The sequence below is a fragment of the Eptatretus burgeri genome, chromosome 10, assembly GCF_056783735.1.
Source record: "Eptatretus burgeri isolate ZD-2024b chromosome 10, Ebu_testis_v1, whole genome shotgun sequence".
NCBI classification, from domain to species: Eukaryota; Metazoa; Chordata; class Myxini; order Myxiniformes; family Myxinidae; genus Eptatretus; species Eptatretus burgeri.
Genome location: NC_140970.1, coordinates 55,705,544 through 55,733,360, shown reverse-complemented (window position 1 = coordinate 55,733,360; position 27,817 = coordinate 55,705,544). Strand labels below are relative to the sequence as shown.

At 41.6% G+C, this 27,817-nt stretch overlaps 1 protein-coding gene across 6 annotated transcripts in view; it reads left to right on the top strand.

Moving 5' to 3' along the window:
* Positions 1 to 27,196, top strand: part of LOC147018618 (uncharacterized) — a 52,493-nt gene extending 25,297 nt beyond the window's left edge. For 4 of the 6 annotated variants that reach the window (XM_085898471.1, XM_085898469.1, XM_085898470.1 and 1 more), the window contains exons 6-10: positions 1,326 to 1,543; positions 4,209 to 4,330; positions 9,777 to 9,865; positions 16,203 to 16,368; positions 26,694 to 26,747. In XM_085898471.1, coding sequence (XP_085754597.1) covers positions 1,326 to 1,543; positions 4,209 to 4,330; positions 9,777 to 9,865; positions 16,203 to 16,368; positions 26,694 to 26,732 — 634 coding nt within the window. In that variant the 3' untranslated portion in view covers positions 26,733 to 26,747. Of the gene's footprint in view, positions 1 to 1,325; positions 1,544 to 4,208; positions 4,331 to 9,776; positions 9,866 to 16,202; positions 17,347 to 26,693 lie in introns of those variants that run through there. The other 2 variants (XM_085898466.1, XM_085898472.1) reach the window with 2 other exon arrangements.
* The last annotated feature ends 621 nt before the right edge of the window (positions 27,197 to 27,817 follow it).

Below are 27,817 nucleotides of genomic sequence, written 5' to 3'. Positions count from 1 at the left end.
TGCACACCGCAGGAGAATGGTGAGTAAGCTGGGCCGAAATTTTTTGCGCTATCGTGTACCGTTTTGGCTGTATTTCGGGAACATACATACATATATACAAGATGAGAGTTTTAGTAATTTTTAGATGTAAAATCTCGGCTTTGTACGACTAAGCTTTCTTGATTTATTGATAAGATAAACAAACAAACAGACATTGCGAGACGTCCTTCTGGAGAAGTCTCATTGACAAATACAACAGACAATTCAATTCCTAGATAAAATGGTACACACAAAATTGCCTCAAACTGCTGTCGTCACTAAAATCGAAAATTGAAATTATGCAAATCACCATCAGTGATCTTCCCCACAGTAAGTCCAAGTATACCTTTTCAATACGAGAATTTAATAATGCTCCTTCAACAAAGAGAATAGGGCTCCCAAAATAGCTTCCTGGGCAATGAAATACATTGGGTGGTTTATCAATGACTGAGTTAAATGACGAGTAAAAAATTGAAAATAAAATAATTACAGTAATACCAACAATCAGGAAGAGAAAGGTGACGAGTGAATAATCTGGGGAGATGAAGAGAAATCTACTGCAGTGTTAATGCAGCACAGATGCTTGAGAAACTCCAAGATTTGCAAGAATCATTTACATCTATCTGGTTTGGATTGTTAATTTTCTTTTTATTCATTTATTTTTGTATCCATGATCGAGGCTCATGGAAGAGTTAGAGCAGAATAGAAGGGGGAAAACAACTACAGCAGAGTAGAAGTGTGAGAGAGAGAGATCAAGGGGAGGGGGAGAAGGACACATGGAGTGAACAAGCTACACACAAGCTGAATTAAACATGGCAAGAAGAGGAAGGGGAAAGTGGGGATGAAACCGAAAATGAAAAAAAAAAATCAACTGACAACTACCAAATGAAGAGAAGAGGGAGAAGGGGAAAAATCACAACAACCTGGAAAAGGAGAGTGCTTTGGATTGGGGTCATTTGGGGGTATAAGAAATGAGTGTGGATTTGGGATGACCTGAGGTCATACTAAATTGATGTATTGAAGCCCACTGAACAGACCGGGGTAGTTGGTTCCACAGGCGAGAGAAAAGAAGAAGAAATGAGTGGAGGTGAGCAGTGATCCTAGAGGCTTGGTTGAAGGTGACAGTTCCATACAAACAGGACTTCACATCACAAGTGCCAATGTACATATTATTGCAGCTATAATAGTCGATTTAATGTCTCCCAAGAGCAGCAGAATGATGTTTTTATTGTTGATTCAATAATGCCACTTATTGAGAATAATGTTTGCCTTGTGATGATGCGTGCAATGTTTCCCTTATTTTCCAGTGATACTTACCAGTGGCAAGATTCAGAGCATGTGACTGCAGGAATAGAGGCAGCCGACAATTCACATCCTGATGGGAACCCAATACCTAATTCACAAACAGCCCACATCCAGCAGCAAGTGATTGATATCCTATTTGATGAGCTTTGGCAAGGCTTGCTGGACGTACGAGGGGGTCTTGGCGAGACACTCGGTGTATTCATGAAAGTGTTCATGACAGGTAAGAGTAACAATTTTCAGAAACAAGAAACATGTAGATAAAAGGAAAAACAATATCAGTTTAAGGGGCTGTAGTCACAATGTATACTAGATGCTATGATCGTTACAATGAAAGTAGTACATTGATTATTCACAAAATTCTGATGGCCTGAAAATCCATTTCTTCTGTAAATTTCTTTATGGCCCATTGAGATTGGAGGATAATCACATAAATCTCAAGCAAACAGCAGCTATATGTCATATTTGTAGGTTAACAACCCATTGATGTTCATTTCATTCCATTTAAAAAAAATTAATTCCTCCTCACTCAACACAAGCATTTTCATTACTTTGGATTTCTTTAGCAGGAGGGCACGTTGGGTATTAAGTTACTCCAGATTATGTAAGCATCTCACCCTTGATTGAATTCTGGTTCCTTATTCCTCCATTTTAATAAAACTTAAAGTTGATGATGATGAATGAGCAAAAACGACAGAGGTTAAGGAGCTTTTGACAAACACAGAACAAGTAGACATTCAATCAATTTCAATCATGCACTGGGGAAAAAGGCTGGTAGAGACTTTGTGCAGTTGGTGACATGGGATCAAGTGACATTTGGAATATCCAGCCAGCCATGGAGATCGTGCTCTTGTTTTTGATTACTCGATGTCAGAATTAGGCTGAATTACCTTGTCAAAGTATTCTCAAATCCTCGATTATGTTGCTTCAGTCTGCTGGTTTGGTTTGAGACTGTGTGGAGGACGTGAGTTTCACTGCTCCACTTATCAGACAAGTTCAGCTAATCGGATAATTATGCCCACTTGGATGTCCATGTGCCCTTTAATTGAAAATATGATTTTTTACCACAATAACTTGTGAACTACTGGAGAGATGTCAACCAAATTTGCACAAGTATGGAGTATAATAGAAATATGAACTTGCTACACATTGGGTTCAACAGATCAAAGGTCATGTGCTCTCTGAAAATAATTTTGTAGACCATAACTCGAGTTAGACGTATCTGATGTTGTCTCTTCTACTTGTCTCTCTCTCACGCTGTCTCATGTGACCTCTATTTTTTGATGCGACCTTTAATTGAGATCAAGTGTAATAGTGGTTGACATCTCAGTTTGTGGCTGGCTTTGGAGACCAGCTTTGCTTTTAACTGGTCAGCCCAGGAAAGGAAATGGCTGAGGGTGAGGCTGAGAAGTTCAAGAGACTCAACCTCTTCCAGTGAATTACCAAGGACATAGAAAGTTGGGTTTGTTTGACAATTCATCTTGAGTGATAGGGTGAAACTGAGATTTTCCAGGATTGAAGGAAGTGTTATGACACCGAGTCAAACATTCTTCACCAGCTATTACTTTCACATTGATTAGCCTATCATTCTATTCAAACCCTTTTCCCGAATCAGTCTGGCTCTTTGCAATGTAATAAGCATCAGTTGTTCGTTTATTTTCTTGAAGTGTAGGTATTGAGGAAACACGTGTCTGTCACTTCTGCTATTTGTATTATTGCTTCTCCTGCCTCATTCGTTTCACCATATTAAAATCTGCCATGGACACATTCATATCCATTTTGTTTCTCGCTGACATGTCCATTCAAATCTCCACCTGTAATCACTTCTTCTTAGCAGATTATTATATGAACCAAATCTTTGAGTTCATCACAGTTATCTTCATTCTTCTTTGGCTAGACTTGCTTGGTGTGCATACGCACTTACAATATTCAAAATTTATTCTCCATAATAATTTTCAACATGATTACTCTGCGACTGAATTGCTTTACTTCGATCACTTTTTGGATAAATCTTTCTGCGATGAGAACACCGTCACCAATGCCCGTTTGATCTCCACACCAAAAAAACATTTATATTTTTCTTTATTACAGCCAATAAGCCTTGTACTTTGCCCTTTCCACCTCGTTTCTTGAAGACAACAAATACAAACTCTTCTTCTATATTCAGCATTTCAACGACTTCTAAACTCCTTCGCATCATCGTACCAACATGGATTGTTCCTGATCCGTAATCACATTATTTGATGCCATTTCAACATCTTTGTACTAAATAAATATCCAAAGAATATTGTTCATATTTGTTTAATAGTTTTTGCTTTATACAGATTAAAACCTGTAATTACCGCCACCACTAAAGGTGGATGGAGGTTATATTTTCACCCATGTTTGTCTGTTTGTCTGTCTGTCTATCTCTGTCTGTTTGCCTGTGAGCAGGATATCTCAAAAAAGTTGTGGACGGATATGGATTTAACTCAGTGGACAGGTTGGGTGCATGACAAGGACGAATCTATTCGATTTTGGTGAAGATCCGGATCCGGATACGAGAATATTTTTTATTTTTTAGGTGATTCTTCACCATTGAGAGATAGGGTGAAAAATGATAAATTGCATTATACTGGATTTCAAAATGTTGTGGACAAGTGATGATAAATCTTGGTGAATGAGTTGATTAGGTGACAACAACAGGCCGATTCGATTTTGATTCAGATCTGGCTTCGGGGATACAAAACGTAAACTGTTCAGCGTGACGGAGGTAGACATTCTACTTGGTGCTATTCTATCTTGCATATGTAAATGTAATTGGTCATCACTGTGTGTGTGCGTGCGTGCGTGCGTTTGATTGTGTGTTTTTCCTTTTTTTAATTTCCCTTTAAAATTTTTTTTTACAGAGGCACATGGTACAGAATTTGGACGAGAGCAGAGGAATAGGCCACAGGGTGAACAGCCACCCATGAAGAACCTATCTCCTCAATCACTGTGTTTCTCAGATGTGCAGTCTCACCACTCACAGGCAAGGCATTCAGTGTTTTGCATGGTTTTCCTTAAAGTGATGTAATGTAATGGGCCTGATGTGCTTTACATTGGGCAGGAATGAATCACCTAATAAATTACCCCAGGTAGTTAGGATTTTCATAATTAACCCCCGGCGTAAATAGCCCTCCAAGCCCTTTTGTGATCCATGCACAACTCTAATCAGTTGCTTGTGCATTGAAACCAGCACCACCAATCAGTGTCCTTTAAACATTAAGTCGCCAACTGTTGTTAACTCATCATGGCAGTTGTAAAGGCCCGGTCACACCTTGACGTTTTTGCCAACGTATGCCGATTTTTGAATTTTTTTTCTAAAACGCTGGCACACGTTGAATACGTTATGGGTAAGTTTTGATAACATTGAGAGCACGCTGAAAAACACTGCCATACGTCGTTGTACATTGGCTTTAAACGTTGTACTTTTTGGTTGTCCTCAAATTTTTTCATGCTTGAAATTTCACGACGTATGCCGGCGTATGACTCACACGTTCCGCTACACTGGCCACAAGTTGTATGCATGGTCTGCGATCGTTGACAGACGTCAACACATGCTACTTGTAAGTTAATCATAAGTTGAGACAAGCCGAGGTAATGTTTAGCGTACCCGAAACTTATTTCTAACCTATGATTAACGTGTTGTTGGCACATTACGCGATCGTTGCCACACATCGACAGACGTTACTTTTAAGTTACTCATAGGCTGAAAGACGTCGGTATAATGGATCGTCCTTGCATCAGCGTCCACGGCCACGGCCAGGACACTTATTTGCAGCATTCTTCAAACTTTTCTTCGGCATGACGAGGATGTTCACACTTCGATGTCTAGCTTGGCTATGATTCCAATTGTCCATCGGCAGCGTCTATTTAAAATAGTCGAGTTTGAGCGTTTTAACACATTCAGAAGAAACGCTTCAAATTTCAAAACCCCAGCGTCAAAAAACAAAGGTGAGTGACAGCAATTTAAATCGTTCATTGTAAACAATGAAAATAGCTGAGTGGTACCGTTTAAAAGTCGTTGAGTGTAAAAAAAATCCAATTGTTGAGCGCAAGCGTCTACTTTCAATAGTGGAGATGCAGCCATTTAAATCGTTGAGTGGCAGCCTATGAATAGCAAACCCCACGTCACCGGCAAAGATAAACTGCCGCACGATATGGATAAGTTAGGCTATCGTTGGGCATAGTTTGTGAACGCCGGTTACACGATAATTATTCATTGGTATACCGTATCTATAAGTAATCAAAGCGCTCTATGCACATTATTAGTTCATTGTGCATTTGTCCAACCCGTTATGAATAGACCTAAATCGTAAAAACAAGCTATAGCTCATTGTTGAAAAAGCCCCATAAAAAATTAGCCGCGAAGAACTTCGAACAATGGTGAAAAGATGTCTCCTACCCGTGGACACGCGGACGCAAGGATGATCCATCATAACCCACACCCTCCCCCTCACACTCACCTACTACTGCCAACATGAACATACTAATACTAATACTGATACTGATACTGATACTGTTACTGCTGACATGGACATCGACTCAAAAAGGATTCGAAAACACTGTTGGGTTCCCCTTTTATGAGCAGCATTTTTATATACCAATTCCCAAAACCGCTGGGAACACGTCTTTATATGGCAGTTGTAAGCTAGAAACACGTTAATATATATATTTTTTTTGTCGACCGGAAGACGTCATTGGAATACGTCTACATATGTCGATGTGTGTTGGGACTACGTAAAGAATTGGTTCAAAGCACGTCAAACATAAGTTAGAAATAAGTTTCGCGTAAAAAAGACATTACCGCGACGTGTTTCGACTTATGAGTAGCTTATAAGTAGCCTTTGTGGACGTGTGTAAGCGTCCACATATCGTGTGTAAAACTTATCCCCATCGCATGCGGAACGTGTGTCGTACGTCGTAAAATTTTGAACATGTTTAAAATTTCTTGACGTACTCTACTTACTACGACGTATGATAGCGTACTTTAGCGTTCTACTCACGTATACCAAACTTACTCATACCGTATTTGACGTGCCCCAACGTTTTAGACACATTTTTCTTAGGTCGGCATACGCTGGCAAGATCGCCAAGGTGTGACCGCGATGTTGTCACTTCCATTTCTACGGCAGTTATGATTCGAATTGTTGTGCGTCAGCCTTTTAATAGGCTACGTCACGACATCGTCGGCGATGCGTGCAACGCGCTATGCCTAAGTTAGACTATCGTTGGGCATCGGTTGTGTAGGCCGACAACAGGTTCAGCATTTGTTGGTATAAATTATCTATAACACAACGAAACGTTCTGTGTCCGTTACTAATGTGTTATACATAAGACCAAGTCGCTATGAATACGTCCGAATCTTTAAAAAAAAAACATCAAAAGTTCAACGTAAGCCAGCGTTTTACATACATTTTAATACGTTGCCATCGCTGGCTAAAACGTCAAGGTGTGACCGGGCCTTAAAACGCGCACATCAGGTGGCACCTGCTCACGATGACACGATCATTTTGTGCAGATTGTCCCACGCAGATATTGTAAAACATGATAATCTGCTGTTGCTCCTTTGATCTTTGCCAGGTGCTCCAGTGATACACCCAGCATCGCTGTGTGCTGCGCATTGCCAAAGGAGTTGACGTACTCTGATGCATTGATGCTTGGGAGATAAGCACCACTTAATGTGTCAGCTAACAGCATCTGTCTATCTCTCAATAAGAGACGTCCAGAGTAAATCGCTGTAGACGTAGCAGCACCATGTGCTGCAATCGTGCAGGTGCAGCACCTAGCTTTTTTTTTTTTAAACATGCTCACAAGCAGTTGATGGTCTTTCTGCTCACATAAAGGAATGTGCCATACAGATAAAGATCAAAGCACAAATTGATGGCAAGGCACTTTATCTATGTAATAGCCCATCTCCCTTTGCATTATTCCATGAGAGGCAAATGCGACGGGCTATCCATGTTGAAACAAGGCAGCTCCCAACCTGTCCTCTGAGGCATCACGCTACACGGTACCCTCATCGCTCAGTGAATAATATCTCAACACTGAAACATGCTTTTACTGCTTTTTTGACCACATCAAGCACTTGTTTCTATGGTGCGTCACAATGTCACTTAGTGTCTTTACACCCTAACGTACATAGTGGCCCTTTCAGCTCTGACAGTTTGGGCAGAAACTTTGCTAAGTACTGCATTGTTCCGAGAAACCACCACTCGCCAGCCACATCCTGTAACTCTGGCATCTCCAGAATAGCCCTGATCTTCTCTGGACCTGGCTTCAGACTCTCCAATGTTGCCAGGTGTTCCATGAAAGGAACTTTAGTCCTGTGCAATACAAGTTTGTCAACCCCTAACCTTATCCCTGGCTCATTACACCAGGTCAGTTAAGCAAGGAGGTTATGGTTGTGATCCACAACGACCTCTTCCCACGATGCTCCTTTCCCATAAACAAGGAAATCAACCGCAATAACATCAGTGGCAATTCGACCCTCTGTCAGGTCATGCATATGATGCTGAAAAACTTCAGGCGTCGAGCTAATGTGTTTCCAGCTGCGGAAAAATAATTAATTCCGTCTTGTGAAATGTATAATATGCTGTACCAACCATTTCCTGTCATGTAAGGTGATGATACTCATTTCCTCTTGGATGCTTTTAAATGCTTGTAAAGGTATAAAGTCTATTGCAATGCATTGTAATTAACTGAAGTCGTTTTGTCACCATATATGGAGTTGTTCACCAAGAAAAATCATGGAAGTGTTTTCAAACCAACTCGCACAGTAACCAGGCAGGTTGGAATGTCAGTTGATAAGCTCACAGCTGCAGAGCTCAGGGGAGTTGGGGTTGCGTGCCAATATATATCCCTATCTTGTCAAGCGTTGTACCATGGGCCCTGTCTCTCACAAAGTTTTCAGTTACCCCTCCATATTCCTATAGAATACTGTTTGGTCAATACACAGCTGTGTGCAGTATCTTATATCAGAACACCCCACCATTTACCTTGACGCTGGAACGTTCTCAGCTTGGGAAACATCTTAACAGGCCATTAATATGTCAGTAAGCTTTAATAACAAGTACTGTTCTTTGTCTAACCCATGCCCCCTCCTTCCCTCTTTCTATGCAAATGACTTTGCTATTAAGAAGCTCGGCTTGTGAAACCAAACTCAGAGAAGGAAGTTCACAGAGACTATTCATGGTGTTTCTCTGTGCATTTGTTTCTTTCCGTGTGTACGTAAATTAATAAATGATTCAACTCTCACTAGGAATGCAGTTACTGGATTGACGTTAGATTCCATTGGACGTTAGATTCCACCACACAGTGGAAATGACCAAACGGCATGTTAAGCATTGTGAGGTGTGTGGATTCATCATCTAAATTCCAACACAATGTGCCAGAACCCATGTCTGACATATACGATAACAAACACTTTGGTACTGTACCAGATCCTCAATAGTCGGCAGCTGACGACGCTCCCTCGACAGTCCTGTTCATAAATGATGGCTTATATATGCACGTCATTTCTTTTTGAGATCAGTTCCAAGATGGCCGACTGGTACACTGGCGGCCATTTTAGTTGTAATAAGTATGGGCGAGCCCTTTAACTCCATACAGCAAAACTACTAAAACAACGGGGGCTATGACATTGTCTTTTTTTCTTTGTTCACCCTGATGTTGGTTTTTCTTTCTATTTGATTTGCCTCTGAATATTGTGGAATTATTGCTGCTAGTTAATGTGACTTCAGGAAGGTTTGGTCAGGCGTAAGAGCTGATTGGTTGCACCACAATCATAGTAGAAAACTAATTTGATCAGTATAAATAAAATGCATGTCACCACCTCATACAATGGGCTGGCAGGAAGAGTTAACATACTTGTGTTTGAGTTGTCTAGTCTGGGTTCGATTCACAATTGATTATAATCTATAATCACGCTGCTTCATAAGCAGGACATTACATCATTGAGGTGCACCATCCTTCAGGTAGACCTTAAGCTGGGAACCGCTCGCGAACATTAGCAGGTTAATGTTAAAAATCGCAGGGTATTTTGACGAGGAGTAGACAAGTTATTTCCAGTTATGCTCAAACAAATGAACCTTGTACAATAACAGAATTAAACATTTCACAGGTGAATTGTGATTTCATGAAATTTGGCCACATATTCTATCTATGTTTTTTTTCAACTTTCATAGGAACCTTTGTCATTGTCCTTTAAACTATGATGGATTAGTTACTATTTTGGTATGGCTCTCACTAGTGCAATACCTTTTTGAAATTGGGCTTGTGGGAAGAACAAAACACCCATTGTCTTTGCCAAACTACAAGGATTATGTTTGATTGAAGTAGTCTGTTCTTTCTTCAAGGATATTTCAAACTGTCAATGGGATTGATGGCGTCGAGTTCACTGTGAGTGTTCTGGCAATTTTTTCATTCCTTTTCAGGCAATTCGTACAGCGAGAGACATTCAAAATAGTTTGAAAGAACTTGTACTTGTTCAAGCAAAGCCACTTCAGCAACGCCCCAGGACCATGTATGTATGATGCTGTGGAAACTTATAAATGCAAAATAATAGGATAATGCAAAGACTCCTTGGGTTTCATGCCAAACTATCTATTTTGATTTTGAATGAATAACACAGCATTTTGCCCTTCCTATGGAACACCTCACATTTGATCCTCCACCTGTCAAGTTTGTTAGCATTAACCACTTCTTTCTTTTTTTAAATTCAAAGGTCAAGGCTTCTGCAGGGGATGCATGACAGATGACGGAAAGTTGATCCAATGGTGTCTTTCTCGAAGAGTAGGCACACTATTGCCAGCACACTGACCAAATTCCTGCCAAAATCGCTTTCGGTCAAATGGCAGGCTGGACCAGCTAGTTTGTCAAACTAGTTTGGGTCGGACCAGCTAGTTTGGGTCTAAAAACGTTCCCAGACCAACCCCACAATAAGGTGGGAATAATTGGGGCCATTAAAGAATCAGTAGTAGTAGTAGTAGTAGTAGTAGTAGTAGTAGTAGTAGTAGTAGTAGTAGTAGTAGTAGTAGTAGTAGTAGTAGTAGTAGTAGTAGTAGTCGTCATAGTAGCAGCATCTTTATATTTCAAATTATACAATTATACTTCTGACAGTTTAAAATATAAAACTACAGTTACCAGCAACTAGCAAGGCTTCTGAGCAGTTACACCAAGAGTTGAAAGAAGGAATCTTGAGACACCTTCAAATTTATCTTTTTTGAAACCGACATAACGATAAACCTAATAGCTTTTTCTGGTCAAAATAAGGACTTAGTGTCTCAGATGATGTGGACCCCCATATTGGTTGCTCTGGAATGATGCACAGGATATGGTTACAAGGGTTCAAATTGTGATCGTTGTACCATACTCTGTAACCTATACATACTAGTTTTCTCCATACAAATCCATCAACATCATGATGTCTGAAAATGGTCAGTTTTGATTGACCCATGCCAGTCATTTCATTTTATAGAGATACTTCGTCACAAACATGCAGTGCCCCAGTCCATTGATGATGTATGTGACATTTTAGATTGGTCAGTTCAGTGGTACTGAAGAAGTTCATTGAATGTTTTTTGAAAAATAAATCATAAATCCAAAAGAAATTTTTGCTTTTTTGGAAAAAGTCAGACTTTTGGACCAATCCGCTTCATTGAAGGATATGTACTCGATTTCATGACTTGTAACAACCCTGAGGTCAGGTCAGGTCAGGTATGGGAGCATGCGCCAGAGCAGCACGTTGCTGCGTCCAAACAACCGTAACAACCTTGTCAAGTTTTAAGTTTCACAGTTTAGCACTCTCCAAGAAAGTCGTGTCAAACTAAGACAGAATAATAAGTTATTACCCTTGCCAACCTTGCTGTTGGTGTGTTTTCCCCTCCTCTCCCCCATCCCACCCCTCTCTTTATACCGTTCTTTTTGTCCTAATACAACCTGGTCCATTCTGTGTTCTAGCTCCTCTGCATGCTTTGACACTGTACAGTATACAAAAATAAAACTTTAGATTCCACAGAATCCAGGAGACAGATGTGATGCTGGGATGCTAGCAAATAGGGAAGAAGGAGGATAGTTTTATTCCAGTATGAGTGAACTGTGCAGGAAACGCGTTTCTGGTCAGAACTATTTTCAATTGCAACTTGGTCCATTGTGTGACATTATGGGATAGTGAAATTTTATTGTTTGAAAATACAACTAGATATACATATTTATTGTATCAAACTCTCTTCGAGTTTTAGCTGTAATTTTATAGAAAAGGAGAATTTGATACAAGTGAAATATTAATTTACTTGTATGAAAATAATTCAGCCTCCCCCTATTTGATATGGGAAGGCTCATTGCTGTTGGAGGATTTGTTTCTGCAATTAGTGCTCCCAATTTTTAATGGTACCACAGAGATTGTTACACACATAGGAGTACTAAATCACCACTTAAAATATAAAAAAATTCTTCCTACACTCCCAATTTTCGAGCTGTATCAATTTCCGATGATATCTCAGAGCCGGCTGGAATTTTCGGAATGAAATTTTGCAGCAATAATGTGAATTGAAAGTATATTGGGTTGACATCATTTTTAAGTGATGTAGTCGCTTCAATATTTGCTATGTCCATCCGTCCATCCGTCCGTCCATCAAAAATGAAGAAAAAGAACCTTTTGAAACCATTGTTTAATTCTAAAGGGTTCTAAAGTGTAATTTGAGAGGGATCGAAAGGTTTCTAAAGGGTAATTTTAATGGGTTTCATTCGTTTATATGCTTTGCCAATTTCATATTAAAAATAGCAAACTCCACCACTTCCTTCGGACACGGGTGCAATTGTTTTTAACCTTGACCTAATATTAATGCGGAACCCAAATGTTCAGACGACCTCAACGCTATTCTATCCCTTGATACCCTACAAAATAGATGTGATGTCTTTTTCTGATTTTCGAATTATAAAGGAGGTAAATTTGTGATTAATGGTCGAAATACTCTTCTTCAGATTAGCTGTGACGTCACACCCGGGAGTCATCCACAAATAGCTGTAATGTGTCCGGGTTACATTACGGTATGATTAAACTGAAACTGTGAATAATTTTTGATTTTCCACGAGTATGCCGACTTGATGCGTCCTTGGTACTTGTTTAGTCAGACAACCCGAGATGGTTTTATGCTACACCAATGGTCGAAAGACCCTAAGTTTGCCATAAATAGGACAAGGTATGTCCGAAATACCTGAGTGTGGACTGGGCTTACAAAATATTCGCTTTTGTGCTCAGAACATTTTACAGAGAACTGCTATGAAACAACAGAGATGACTAGATCTCGTGATTATCCGCCATGATTGAAAGATTATGCCATACCCTTGATTAAGCAGAAGAAACAGCCGTCACTCGAAACTGTAACACCATCTCCACACAGCTACCAGCATATGTATACAAGAGATTTGAGCGGTGAATCAAACACCTGTTGCCATTGCCTGGCAGTTACCACAAGAGCACCAGAAAAAATAATTATCTATGATCAACACAAACCATCTCCCACAGTCCCCCTCAACCATAACCCCCACAATACCCACCACCACCCCACACCCCCTCTCCACTGGGGCGGGACATTGATACCTCACGGACATTACAGTGGGACACGTCACAAACACAAGTGGCGGCCGTGGAAAGTATGAAACGGGATGATCCTGTAACATACAAGGCACCTCATCAGCTTACAATGGTGGGACAAAACATTCATCGCCCATTTTGTCCGCGGTGTCCAAGCTGTTTGGCAATGATGTGTATTTCTTCTTGATAATATATAAACTGATTTATCAATTAATACAAAATTCCTCCCTTATAAACTGTCATTTGTATGAAAAGCAAAACCTACCGAGTTGTACTTAACATGTGATGAGCATTTTCATCTTTTTAACACCTCCATCTTCACCCCTGCCTTCTTCTTCTGAAAGGCTCGCATATGGCTCCACAATTTCCATGAAAGCATTTCCATCACTAATTTTGTCTCCAATTGTTTCTTCAAAATCCCACGGATCAGTTTCAACATACTGAGAACCTTCAGTGTTGCTAATGACGGTGGAAACAGTATCGGAATCAAAGCTCGACATGCTCTGCTTCCCCATGTAAAGCCGCCGTTTGGATCAAAGTGGATTCAATATGTGACGTCACTGGAAAAATCGAAAATCGACACTCTTGGGCTTTTTTAGACACTTTGTGATAAGCAAAAAAAATTGCATTTGGGTTCCCCTTTAAGATCATTAGATATTCTTCCTTTGAATCGCTCGCACAAGGCTCAAAACGATACGGATGACCTCATTATAGACATTTTAACATTTTTCACCATAACTTGACGAAGGTTTGTCTGATCAGAACAAAATTGCCTCGAGCAAGGCGCATTTAGCATAATGTACGTCATACCCCTCTGGGTTAAAAGTCAAGGTCTTACACCCATAGGAGTACTAAACCACCATTTAGGTTTTTCTCCCTTTTTTCTGCCAAAGTACAAGGAATTTCGTAATGAAATTTTGCTTCAATAATGGTAATACGAAGTACACGGGGGTGAGATAACTTTATTTGACTTTGACCTAATTTTTAAGGTCATGACCCAATTATAGACGTAACGTTTTTCACCAAAACTCGACCAAGGTTTGTCTGATCGGAACAAAATTGCCTTCTCTAGATAGCCTAGACCTAGAGCAAGGTGCATTTACCCTTAATTTACATCAGACGACTCTGGGTTAAAGGTCAAGGTCTTAGACCCCAAGGAGTACTAAACCACCATTTCGGTTTTTCTCCATTTTTTTTTCTGCCAACGTCTCAGCTGTATCTCAGAGCCAGCTAGGACATTCGGAATGATATTTTGCATCAGTAATGATAATAAAAAGTATGTGGGGTTGACTTAAAAATTTTGATCTTGACCCCGTTTTAAGTTCATGACCCAATTATAACATTTTTCACCATACCTCGACTAAGGTTTGTCCGATCGGAATGAAATTGCTCAATCAAGATATCTGAGAGTTTGGCACATTTATACTTATGTTGCATGACACCCGTCCGAGTTAAAGGTCATGGTCAAAGGGTGGTCTGAAAAAAATAATGTTTTTTGTCATCGCTCAATTTTGCCAATTTTTCCACTTGACCTTCCAAGTTGTTCTTGCATCATAATAGTGTACCTGCACTGAAGTTGTGTACCTGATATTTGATTTGTGTCCTTGACCGAAACTTTTCAGATTGAAATAATAACCAAAAAAATATTTTTGTTCAAAACTTGAATAATTTTCCTCTGATTTTCATGATGTTGAATTTTATGGATAGATTAAAGATGGGGACCCATTTTCTTAATTTATACTCTATCCCTAATTGATGGTGGTCTGAAAAAGCAAATGCCCATCATTGGCCAAGGGTAAGTCACAGGCAATCACCAAGGATAAGCCTCCCCCAGTCAGGTAAGGCTTACGATTGGCAATCGCGTTGTGATTGCAGATATGTAGTTGTAATTATTATTGACTTCTTTTTTGTTCGTATGCAGCACAAGGCTGCAGGTTATCATCATTGGTTGGTTGAGAATACTGATGCACTGTGCTGCTGATGCACTGCCCTCTGCCGATTCGGGCAGGAATTTGGAATTTTTCCATGGTGCAGGCGATAGCTCGCTTACTCTTCGCAAATAACACCATGAGATCTTTACCGTCCACCAATGAATGCTGGCAGACTGGACGCCTGTTTAACGCCCATCCGAGGGATGGAAAACACATTGCTGAATCACCCTGCCTGCGAAACACTGGGATTGACAGTTTATGGCCATCCTGTCAGCCCATTATTATTGACTGAAACTTTGTCTTTACAGGATAAATGAAGGGGCAATACATGTAAGACGGCTAAAATTTATATTTACGGTCCAATTCTGCTCTGGAGTGCATTACAAAACTTTTGGGGAAAAATTGACTCAACCCTAATCCATAAACTAATAATTGAATCGATGCCAAAAATAGTTGAGGCAGTTCTCAAGGCAAAAAAGGGGGTCACTGATTATATTGAATATGCAGTTGGATACAAAAGTCTGAGTCCTAAAGCAAATGTATTAAATTAGATGTGATAACAAAGGAAATCATTATAATATGAAACCAAAAGCACTTTCTCGGGATTTCCATGAACTCTTGAGCATAGAGTGACTTATAAGAGGGAAAATCAAATCAGTCTTTATATATAATTGATAATCTGCATGACCCCCTTTTGGCTTGAGAACTGTCTCAACTCCATTTGGGATTGATTTAATTGGGTTACAGATCTGTTTGGTGGGGTCTGTTGCTCTCGCATCGCAGTCAGGTTGATGGTCTAAGTTTTCTACTATCTATTGTGATATTTCTCCCTCAACTGTCTCAGTCCTCTGACCCTCCACGACCAGTACAGTATGCACATATTCTTCCAGTAACCCCCTCTTGGTTAGTCTTCCAAAATCCAGGTTGACTACACACCTCAAACCTTTTATTCCTCACTCCTGTCTGTGGAGCCACCTTCTAGAGGCTGTTCTGTCTCATTTTTCCCTCCAGGGCTTCAAGAAATCGGTGTACTGTTATCTCTTGTCATTCTGACCCATGATCTGTATTGCCCCCATTAACCTTTCTGAAACCAGCCATTTTACTTGCTCATTTCAATGTTTCCTCCATCTCCTCTTTTCACGTGTATCCATTCCCTTGATGGTTGTCCCACTGCCAGTTATACCTTGCTTTTCAATGAGCCTCATTCTTTAAAAATAAAAAATAAAGAAGCGGTGATTAAGCAACAGCAATACCTATTTTCAAATGAGATAATTGTTGTTCATAACAAGTGATGTCTTTTTAAATCTTACGTGGCTTTCTCATTTTACATGCAGGCGAAAGGGACGGAAAGACCTGGGCAAATTCGGTCCTCCCAAAAAACCTTTGCTGCTTCCTCCCATCAACTCAGACAGCAATGATCAACCATTTCCTCTAACTCTGATGCATCAAAACCAGGTCCATCAAGCCAGCCTGAAAGAACCCTCAACACGTCATGATACAGTAGGCTCGTGTGAAGATTAATATTCTTTCCACGGACTTGTAAAAACTCTTTTATGCGAATAGTTTATATTTGATATTTCAGCTTTTATGTGACTTGGTGGAACTCTTTTATTTGAAAGTATATGTCAAAATTGAGAATCACCAAACATCCAGCTTTCTCAGATAGTGCAGAGGTAGTTATATTTATGTTCGGATGATGCATATGTATGAATATGTGTTTATGTATTGTAACGTTGGTGGGGGTACGAATTATAGGTAGCATGTTGAGTTAGTGTGGTCCATGTGTTTACGTAGGTTGGACCATTTATTTTGTAACCAGGGACCCGTTAGAATGAAGCTGTCCTGTTTTTGTGTATGTTGCGAGAGGCGATGTACTTGAAATAGGCATGAGACAAGTGTGCTTCATACATATCCTGTCTGTGAACCAGGCAAACCACCAAGAAAGGGAGGGAGAGTGGTGGATTTGCATGTCGAGGTTTGCGTTTGGGCTCATTAAACCCTCCCTCATGGCCCCTGCTTGCTACCATTGGTGTGCTGCAAGGTGTCACATCATTGCTTCTGGCGGCACTGGTGGCAACACCCCGTTGACATGACGTCACCACGGAGGCGGTGATGTGCCACCTCCCTGGCCAGTGCCAGACCATGAGTGAAGACCTGGGCAAACATGCGTGTGGTTGGGTGGGGGGTGGTTAAAAGAGACTTTACATAGGGTGGTCCCTGTCTCTCTTTGGTGCTGTGGCTGTGGGGTTTACCTGTGTTGCTCACCATAGAGACCTGCCCAGCAAAGCCTGCATCCACCCCCTTATCCATTGAGACCGTGTGGTCATGGAGCCCTAGTTTTATATTCCTGCAGGTGTGTGTGTTTTGTTTTTTTTTCTTCTTCTATTTTTTCATTTTTTTCAGTGTGCTTTTCATCTTGGGATTCTCCATACTTGTTTTCTTGTCTATTCTTTCAATAAATCTATTATTTTTAAAGAATATGCGTCTCCTGATTACCCTCTTCTCACGTGCACAAACCATTTCATTGTTTGGGAAATTGCTAGGGGAGATACAAATTAGTAACGCAAATTCGTTTTAATGGACAGGCAGGATTTAGAAATCAAAAAAAATTTAAAAAAATATTTAGATGTGTGTTTGTGTTTTGTCACGTGTTTTTGGTCTAATAAAAAACCCCAACACTCACTGGTGATTTTTTGTGGTTTTTTTTTTTCCTCAGTAGATTACTGAGCGGTGTCAGACCGATTTTGAATCTAAAAAGCAACTGCATTCATGAAATCACTTTAAAGCAGATTGTAATCAATTTTGCACATGCCCAGACTCCTTTCGCAAATGCGCTTCGAGCAAATCAGCTGCTGAGAATTCCTTAACGTTCCCTTTTCAATTTGGCTTCTATGTGGAACAATTTGTAACCCAAATAGCTATCGTGTGCAAGCCTGCGGCTGCTGGTTTGCATCATTTTCTGGGGGCGTGGCTGTGCCGCTGATACAGTGCCCTCTATTACCAGTGCACTGGTACTCATTTTGCCAACCTCCGGAGGATGCAGGCTGAGTCGACCCCACCTGGTGTTAATTCAACGAGCGAACAGGGTCTTAAGATCTTAAGCCAGCCACCTTAACTGTTAAGCCAACACCAGGCTCTGTAACCCAAATGACATAGCATTATATTAACAAAATAAGGGTTTATTAAGAACAGGGGGAAGTGAGGGTGGGGGTGACATTGCAATATGGCAATGAACAAAATAGAATGATTACACTGAAAAGGAACACGTGCCTGTCTAAAAAATAAATATGGACTAAAACACCTATCTTAACCTCTATCTTATAGACATGGACATGTGGAATAAGAAGCAGAAGGAGGATGGCAAAAAGAAAGAAGAACAAAAAAATGGCATGAAAGAATCCAACTTGCTGGTGACTTCACAAGGCAGTAGAATGGAGACTTGATGAAGCCAGGAGATATCACTTCGGGTAGCAAATCCAGTTGCAATAAAGACGTGCCCTACTCCAATTCTCCGGTGCCATACCACTGGAATGGATGTTATTCCACCACAGAATCTCTCTGGCCACTGAACAGGTCTCACGTGCCGACGTCCGAACCTCTCTCTTCAACAAACTACTGCTTCCCCTAATGTAATCCACCACTCTTGTGCCTGGGCTGTGACATCATCTCTCATTGATTAGCTCGTGGCAAAACCCTTTTTTGCCCTGGTTGGATAGGGGTTGGCTCGGGGATTTTAAAACTATTGGCTCAGTACTCAGGACACACGATATAATTCTTAACCTCCGATTGGCTGGCATGTCAGCCACCTGCACCCTGTGATATATCACTTGCTGCCATTTAAAATTGTCCAATGAGGATGCAGACTGGAGCTTTGTGATGTCACAGGGATGTGGTAATACTTTAAACCTAGTCCTTCCATCAGGGGTTGTACTGGACCCCATGCATACATTTTGATATTATTTATATATTAGTTACCTCTGCCACCGAAGGTGAAGGAGGTCATGCTTTCACCCATTTCTGTCTGCTTGTTTGTCTGTCTGTGGGCAGGTTATCTCAAAAGGTTGTGGACAGATCCGGATGAAATTTGGTGGGCAGATTGGATGTGTGACAAGGAAAAATTGGTTAGATTTTTGTGAAGATCCGGATTCGAATCCAACTACTCAAATTTTTAAGTGATTCTTCACCATTGAGAGATGGGGCTAAAATGATATACAGTACGATATCTCAAAAAGTTGTGGATGGATTTGGACAAAACTTGGTGGAAATGTTGGGTGTTTGACAAGGAAGAAATGATTCAATTTTGGTGAAGATCTGAATCCGGATCCGATAATTTTTAAGTGATTCTTCATCGTTGAGAGATGGGGCCAAAAAAGATATTGTTACGGTTGTGGAAATTCACAGATCACCATTCAGGTTCCCCGAAGATAATTTATGTCGATAAGTGTGTGTCCAGATTAGATTTCCCCACCGATGTCTAACGGGATTTATTCGTGAGCCGGGCTGTGCATCTTCGAGTTAGCCGTTATTCTTTTGCTATCTTCATTTTAAAATAAACAACATCTCCTCACCACCTTCACCACAACCGCCAACATCTCCTCACCACCTTCGCCACAACCGCCAACATCTCCTCACCACCTTCGCCACAACTGCCAACATCTCCTCACCACCTTCGCCACAACCGCCAACATCTCCTCACCACCTTCGCCACAACCGCCAACATCTCCTCGACATCATCTCCACAAACAACGCCATCTTTCCCCCAACAAACAACATCAACAAACGAACAACATCTCCTCACCTTCATCTCCACAAACGCCGCGAATGGCATCTCCGCCGACAAACACGAAGACTCCCTCGTTGGAGCGAAAGCCGGTGATTTCTACTACGTCCGCGTTCCACGGCAAGATCGGATCAAAATGACAAAAGGGGCGGAGCCAGGGGGGTGAAAGGTTGGAGGTGAAAGGTTGGAGGTGAAAGACCAAACACCACCCCCCCCCCCGAACCCGATAAAAGGCCGAACCGAGATGCCGAGTTGAGTGGAGTTGAGGTCGGGGTTGAGGGGAGTCGGCAGTCTGGAGTCTGCAGTTCGGAGTTTGGAGCCTGGAGTCCAGCTAAGCCTGCAGTGCCGTGCAGAATTTTGGGTCGGCGGAGGCAGCCGGAGAGAAGTCGCCAGCCAGCGACATAACGGTCCGAGGTGATTGGGCCCCGAGACGGTCTGAGCGACGCTGAGGAGTGAGCAGGCTCTTAAGAGAGCATCAACTCTAAAAGAGCAAGGCCCGTTCGCTCCTCTGAGGCGTCGTCGGCTAGGCCCGATCGACCAGGCCGCACGGCTAGGCCTGGACCAACCGAGCTGCCAATAAACCAGCTGCCGTGTTGACGACGAGACACACCGAGGGCCGCCGAACCAGGGCCCAGCGAGTCACCACGAGGGTGGCAGGTAACCTGCACGGTCTTGCTGAGCTCCTTCGGTCTTCACAGCTCCGCAGAACATTAAAGGCCTACTGGCCCTGTTCTCCCTGTTCTTTTTTTTTCCTGGGGTTTTTGCATGGAAGTCTGTGGCGCCTTGTCCGCTAAGTAGAATTGTTGTTAAGTGCATGTACATAATAATTAGATATCGGCTGTAGGCTTTTTGCTCGTGTCTTGTACCCATCCCCCCCCCCCATTGCTCCATTCATTGCATACGTGCCTGCATTATAAATCAATGTCATTGTTTGAATATTCACCTGCTCGTTGCGTCCCTTCCTCCATTGAACAGCCATAATTGCGTTCAGAATAAATAGCGGGTTTTTAACACCGATAAGCGAATCGGCTCCAACGGGGCTTGGCGATAATAAACCGCTCGACATCGCAAACGGAGCGAGTTGCTTAAGTGGCTCATTTCCGAGCAAGTTCCGTTGAGGTACAACCTCTCGGTAGTCTGTCCGCGCGAATAATTAGGTAAATCGACAATTCGGCGATCGACCCTGTAGCACGGGCAGAGCATTGACAAGGTTGTTGTGTCGGTAAAAACACACCTGTAGCTGGATTTCGGCGTTGATCCGAAAGCTGCGACTGGATTGCCACGGTCGGTGGGTGCGCAGCCGCAATTAGCTAAAAGCAGTTGCCCGCACACCGGAGTGGCGGAGATCCACAACAATTTATAGCATGATATTTCAAAAATGTATTGGGCCAGATATGTTCTCGTCGATCAGGCATTACGTGGCGGACGTATGCGCTCTACCGAGTGCCCTTCTATTTAACAATGTATTTCATGTTTTATTTTTGTTTCTTTTGTTTGTTTGTTTTTTTTGGTATACATTGTCAAGGCTCGTATGAGAGCTAACACACAACGCACAGCAAGGGGGGCATGAGACAAGAGGGGTGGGAGAGAGAAGGACAAAACAGTGGGGAACAGAGACATTCGGAGATCTGTGGAAGGGAGAGGGATGGGGTACACAGGGTTAACAAGATAGACACTACAGGGACTTTCAGGAAGGAAAGCAGGGAATTTGAAGGAGGTGGGTTTGGGGTGGATTAACGGGGGTAGAAAAGATCAAGGTTTTGGATGGGGGATGATAAGAGGTGGTGGTGAACAACTCTTATGAAGGCCTGGAGGGAAGAATGGGATTGAAGAGAGTGTGGGAGTTTATTCCAAAGGTGGGGAAAAAGAGGAATGAAAGAGTGAAGGTGAGCAGTGATTTGTGATTTTGTTAGTTTTACCAGAAGGGCGTTGCTGGTTGACCTTGAGTGCCCTGAGGAAATATTGGGGGGGGACATATTGCAGACAGAGCATTGGGGGGGGGGCAAGACTGGAGAGGAGACTGTAGAAGACAGAAAGACCACCGACCTGCCTGCGGTGAGGGAGTGAGAGGCCCAAAGACTCAGTCTCACCGCGGGATATACGAATGATCCGAAATGCCTTGGTTTCCACAACGTGAAGACGAGAAAGGTGAGAGGCAGGAGCACCAGCCCAAAGGGGAGAGCAGTACTCCATCAGGTTGCAGATGAAGGCTTTGTATGTTGTCAGGAGCTCAGGTGGGCTGAGGAAGGACTTTGCACGACGGAGGATTCCCAGCCGGCGACTGGCTTTAGAGGCCAGGTTGGAAATGTGGCTTTCCTAGGAAAGATCATGGCAGATAGTGAGACCCAGAAGCTTGAATGAAAGGACTTCTTCCAGCGAGAGAAAGTCAACACCACAAGAAAATTTAAAAAACATTCTACTGTATATCGTACTGTATAACATTCTACTTGTTGAGAAAGTAAATTGGGGGGCGGGGGGTGGTGGGTTCCAAACGGTCCTTTCAGAGAGACATCGTAAGAGTGTTAGATTTGTCAGGAATTTGTTTGTCATTTGTCATGGAAAATTGTTTCCCGATATGTGTCGGTAATAAATATATATATGATGTTTTAAGATCCCACCTTGCTGCGCAGAGTTACAAGCCAATCCTTTCTGGGGTCCAAAAAAGACCCCAGTTGTTTTCGTTCATTTTTTTTGCACATATAATTACTTCACATGGTATTTGTAGAGCAAGTCCTCCAATTTTTTTCATGCTTATGAAAAGCATGCTTTCATTTTTACTGTATCAGTAAAACATCATCCAATCAAAATAATTGTTTACTCATTGATGCGAAACTTCAGCAAATTGAATGAAGTTTTGTGCTTCTGAGTTGGGGGTCATAAAAGTCCCCAGTTGGTTGATTAATTTTAGATTTTACGTTTATTTTTAATTTTCTTGTGGTGTTTACTTTTAAAGAAAATTTTAGATTTAAAGAAAACACCATGTTTAGTTAGTCATTGATTTGAAACTGGTAAATTTCATGAAATTGAATGGTTTTTCAGTTGGGGTCCAAAGAGACCCCAGTTGGTAAGATTAGGTAGTAAAACATGTTGGTAGGACTAAGGTTAAATAAAAATAATAATTAAGTTTGAATAAGGATGTTGCATTGCTGTGTTGACTGACTGTCTGGACACAACTTTGAGGTTGTGGGTCCATTCATGTTGAGTAATCTACTGATATGCCTGGTGTTGGCTTGATGGTTAGGGTGGTGGGCTTGGGATCTGAGGATCCTGAGTTCAAATCCAACTCGGCTGTTGAATTAATACCAGGTGGGGTTGACTCTGCCTGTCATCCTTCCGAGGTCGGCAAAATGAGTGCCAGCTTGCTGGTACCCTGTGTCGGAGTGGCGACCCGTCCAGGATTGTGTCCAATCGCCAAGGAGACTGCTTAGGCAGCAACAACGCTCTGCACAGATTATGGTCTCAATGGATGGATGGAATCTACTGATGTGGACTCGTCGCCGGGGTTGTGGATCTGCTGTTTGGAGAGGTTCTGGACTGAAAGGATCGAAACCTCGATGATAAACTGCTCCCGGCTGATGATCCGGGCAGTTGAGAAATCAGTAAATTGCTTTTATGTTAAGGTTATAACTTCAAATAAAATCGCTTTAGTCAAAATCTTTTTGATGTAAAATTTGTAAAAACTTCACACAAGCTTTTTGGTGTAAATTTATGATGTAAATGTGATTTTTGATGATTTTTTTAATGATAGATGTAAATATATATGGGTATTTGTATGTATCTGTACCGGTGTATACAGTATATGCATATGTACGGTGCCTATAGAAAATCTACACCCCCTTTAAAAATTTTCACCTTTTGTTGCCTTGTAGCCTGGTATTAAATCGGACTTTTTCCACCTTTATTTACACATCGTAACCCACAACTTCAAGTGACAAAACAAATTCTACAAATTTCAGAAAATTATTGAAAAATACAAAACTAGAATATCTTGGTTGGATAAGTGTCCACCCCCCTGAGTTAAGACTTGGTGGAAGCACCTTTAACAGCAATTACAGCTGTGAATCTATTGGGATAGGTCTCCACCAACTTCAAACAACTTGATTGGGTAAAATTTTCCCATTCTTCTGTACAAAACTGTCCATGCTCAGTCAAGTTGCGTGCGGAGCGTTGATGGACAGCAATCTTCAAGTCGTGCCACAGATTTTTTGAGTGGATTTTGGGCTCTGACCTGACTGAGCTACTCAAGGACATTTATCATTTTGTTCCTTAGCCACTCCAGTGTAGATTTGGCTGTGTCCTTCGGGTCGCTGTCATGCTGAAAGGTGAACGTCCGTCCCAATTTCAACTTTCTTGCAGGGGGCAGCAGGTTTTCCTCTTTGATTTTTCTGTATTTTGCTCCATCCATTTTCCCTTCTATCTTGACAAGTGTCCCAGTCCCTGCTGCTGAGAAACATCCCCATATGTTGATGCTGCCACCACCATGCTTCACAGTCGGGATGGTGTTTTTTGGGTTATGTTCTGTGTTGGGTTTCCACCAAATGTAACGTTTTGCATTTAGGTCAAAAGTTCCATCTTAGTCTCGTCAAACCACAAAACGTTTTGCCACAAGGCTTCAGAATCTCCAAAGTGTTTTTTTGCATTCCTGAAATGGGACTCAAGGTGGGCTTTTTGAGTAATGGCTTCCTTCCTGCCACCATACTGTTCAGGCCAGACTTGTGGAGTGCTTGGGATATTGTTGTCATACACACAGTGACCAGTCTTTGCTATGAAGTCCTGTAGCTCTTTCAAAGTTGCCATTGGCCTCGGTGGCCTCTCTGATTAGTCTCCTCTTTGCTTGGTTTTCCAGTTTGGAGGGACGGCCTGATGTTGGCAGGGTCTTGGTGGTACCATACGCCTTCCACTTCTTTATGATTGGCATGATTGTGCACCAAGGGATATTCAAGGCCTTCAAAATATTTTTATACCCATCCCCTGATCTGTGCCTTTCCACAACTTTATCCCAGAGGTCTTTTGAAAACTCCTTGGTGTTCATGGTTGAGTCTTTGCTGTGAAATGCACTACCAAACAGAGGAAACTTACGGGAACAGCTGATTTTATTCTGAAATAATCAGAATTACGACAGTGTAACACAGGTGGAGGCCAATTAACTTGGTGTGTGATTTTTGAAGATGGTTGGGTACACCTGAGTTAATTTACAATTGCTATTATAAGGAGGTGGACATTTATCTAGTTTTGTATTTTTAATTAATTTCCTGAAATTTGTAGAATTTGTTTTTCACTTGGAAGTTGTGGGTTACCATGTGTAAATGAAGGGGGGTGAGGGAGGGGGGGAAGTCTGCTTTAATACAATTTAAATCCAGGTTATAAGGTAACAAAAGGTGAAAATTTTGAAAGGGGGTGTAGACTTTCTATAGTGTGTGTGTGTGTGTGTGTGTGTGTGTGTGTGTGTGTATGTGTGTGTATGTGTGTGTATGTGTGTGTGTGTGTGTGTGTGTGTGTGTGTGTGTGTGTGTGTGTGTGTGTGTGTGTGTGTGTGTGTGTGTGTGTGTGTGTGTGTGTGTGTGTGTGTGTGTGTGTGTGTGTGTGTGTGTTTGTTGTTACCTCTGGCTTCCTTCTTGGGACTATGGTGCAGTAATTGAAAATTATTTTGATTGCCGAGGAGGTGGAGAATAAAACTATTAGCATGTGGGGAGGTGAAAAATACAACAGGGAAGGATTAAGAAGATTCAATAAGGAGGGGGGGGGTGATGGAGCTCTCTGTACACTCAATCCTGGCATCTGCAAGACTGTTAGCCTTTTTCTCACATTCATTACAAAATAACTAATTAACCCTTTCATTGTCCAATCAGGAATTTTTGTATATATATATATATATATATATATATATATATATATATATATATATATATATATATATATATATACTGTAAATACGGTAAATTTAATGCAAAGCAAAAGATGATTTATATATTTTTTTTATCAAGAGACGAAGCAGTTCTGAGAGATGTAAGAGTGTGTGTGTGTGTGTGTGTGTGTGTGTGTGTGTGTGTGTGTGTGTGTGTGTGTGTGTGTGTGTGTGTGTGTGTGTGTGTGTGTGTGTGTGTGTGTGTGAAGAATTGAGAATTCATACTTTTGTCTTCATTGAAAATGTATACAGTATAGCTATCTCATGTGGCTCGATAGGTTTAACTTGAATACATTTATTGTGGGATTTTGCTTTGAGTATAAAAGGCTCTCCAGAGTTTGTGATTATGATTTTTTTTGATTTTTTTTGTATGCACAGTCAAGGCTCGTGGAACAGCTAAAGCACAGTACGGACCAGGAGGCAATATAACAAAAGGAACAGCAGGAGAAGGGGGGAAATTCATGGAGACAGGAAAACAGGGGATGAGGTGTAGGGGAGAATGCAAGGGGTGGACAAGATGGATGCAGAAGCAAAATTTTCGCAAGGGGTTGGGGTGGTTGAAAGGGTGTAGGAATATATCATGGTTTTGATTGGGGGACGATTTGAGATGGTGGTGAACAGTGATCTTGAAGAGCCGGAGGTAAGAATAAGGTTGTCAAGAGTGTGGAAGTTTATTCCACAGGTGGGAACAAAAAGGAAAAATGAGTGGAGATAAGCAGTTCTGAATTTCGGGGTTACACACGGCCATGTTTCTGTTGGACCGTGTGCATCCTGCAGATACCTGGGGTGGAGGGAACAAAGCACGGAGATGGTAGAGGGTGCAAGACCAGAAAGGAGGCAGAAGCAGACAGAGAGACCACCGACCTGTCAGCGATAGCGAAGTGATAGCCCCATCGACTCAACTTCACCGTGGGAGATTCCAATATTGAAAGCCTGATGTTGCGCCCTGCTGTTTCACCTTATTATTTTCCCCTTCTCCTTCTGCTATTCCTTTTGTTATGTTGCATCCTGATCCATTCTGTGTTCTCGCTCTTACATGAGCCTTGACTATGTATACAAAAACGGTAGTTCAGAGAGAGAGAGAGAGAGAGAGAGGAGAAACTGCTGCCAAAGATGAAGATGCCAACATTTGTTCATCAGACCATGGGGAGGAAGCTGAAGATGATGGCCTGCCGGTGACGGACGAGCCAGGACTGAGCGATGCTGGTGAGACGAACGTGATCGATTTGTCAGCGATCCTGCATTGTGGAATGGCATTGATGAGAGTTTCAGGAATTTTGTATTGTTTTGGGTTTAGCTGCTTCTCAAAAAAAAAAACAAAAAAAACATAAATTGCTCTTCTGCTTGGATGAATTGAGAAAAGATGTGTTTGCTGTTTAAAGATCTGTTTTCTCGTCGGCTGCACATTGTCAAATCTGTCATGCGTTACTGGCTTACTCACTCGCCATCTTCTGTAAATGTTTATTGCTTTGCCTCAAAGCTTTCAATCACAGGACATGCCGTTATCGAAAGATTCAGTGATTGGATACATTCCGAATGCCTTTATGAACATAAGTAAAGCTTGGAACATCAAAACTGCATACAAACATGGATATGGCATGCCAACACAATCAGGACAGTTAATGGAAATCTCACGTGGCAGTTTGTCTGTGTCATTATTGGAAAGATTTACTTAAACGTGTTGAAGCAGTCAACAAGTTCTTCAGCGAGTGAGAACTCGCAATCCATGACCACGATTTTCTATTGGGGTCACCACATAATGGAAACTATTTGGGAACCTTGCAGCTGATTGCTCAATTTGATCAATTTTGGCAGATCATGACGAAATTGGGACAAAGGGGTAAAGGTAATCCCTCCTATCTGTCATCGAGTATTTGCAAATAACTCATTGATTTGATGAGGCAGAAAACTAGAAACACAATTGCTGCAGAACTGCAACAAGCCAAATATTTTTTCAGCAATTGTGGATTCAACACCAGATTTATCACATCTTGATCAGCTGAGTTCACATCCCAATTTGTTAATTCAGAGGAGCAAATTATAGAATGATGTATTGGATTTGGGCCACTAGAGTCATTCAGGAGCAAGCCTTGTTGACTTTGAACTTGCAACTCGAGTTTGGACATCCCTAATTGCTGTGGACAATCAGATGACAATTCCAGCAATATGTGAGGATGATACAATGGTCTGCAGGCACATCTAAGTCGACAAACCGACTTCGTTCCTTGCGCTATCTAGTCAATAAATTTACTGAGAGTTAACTG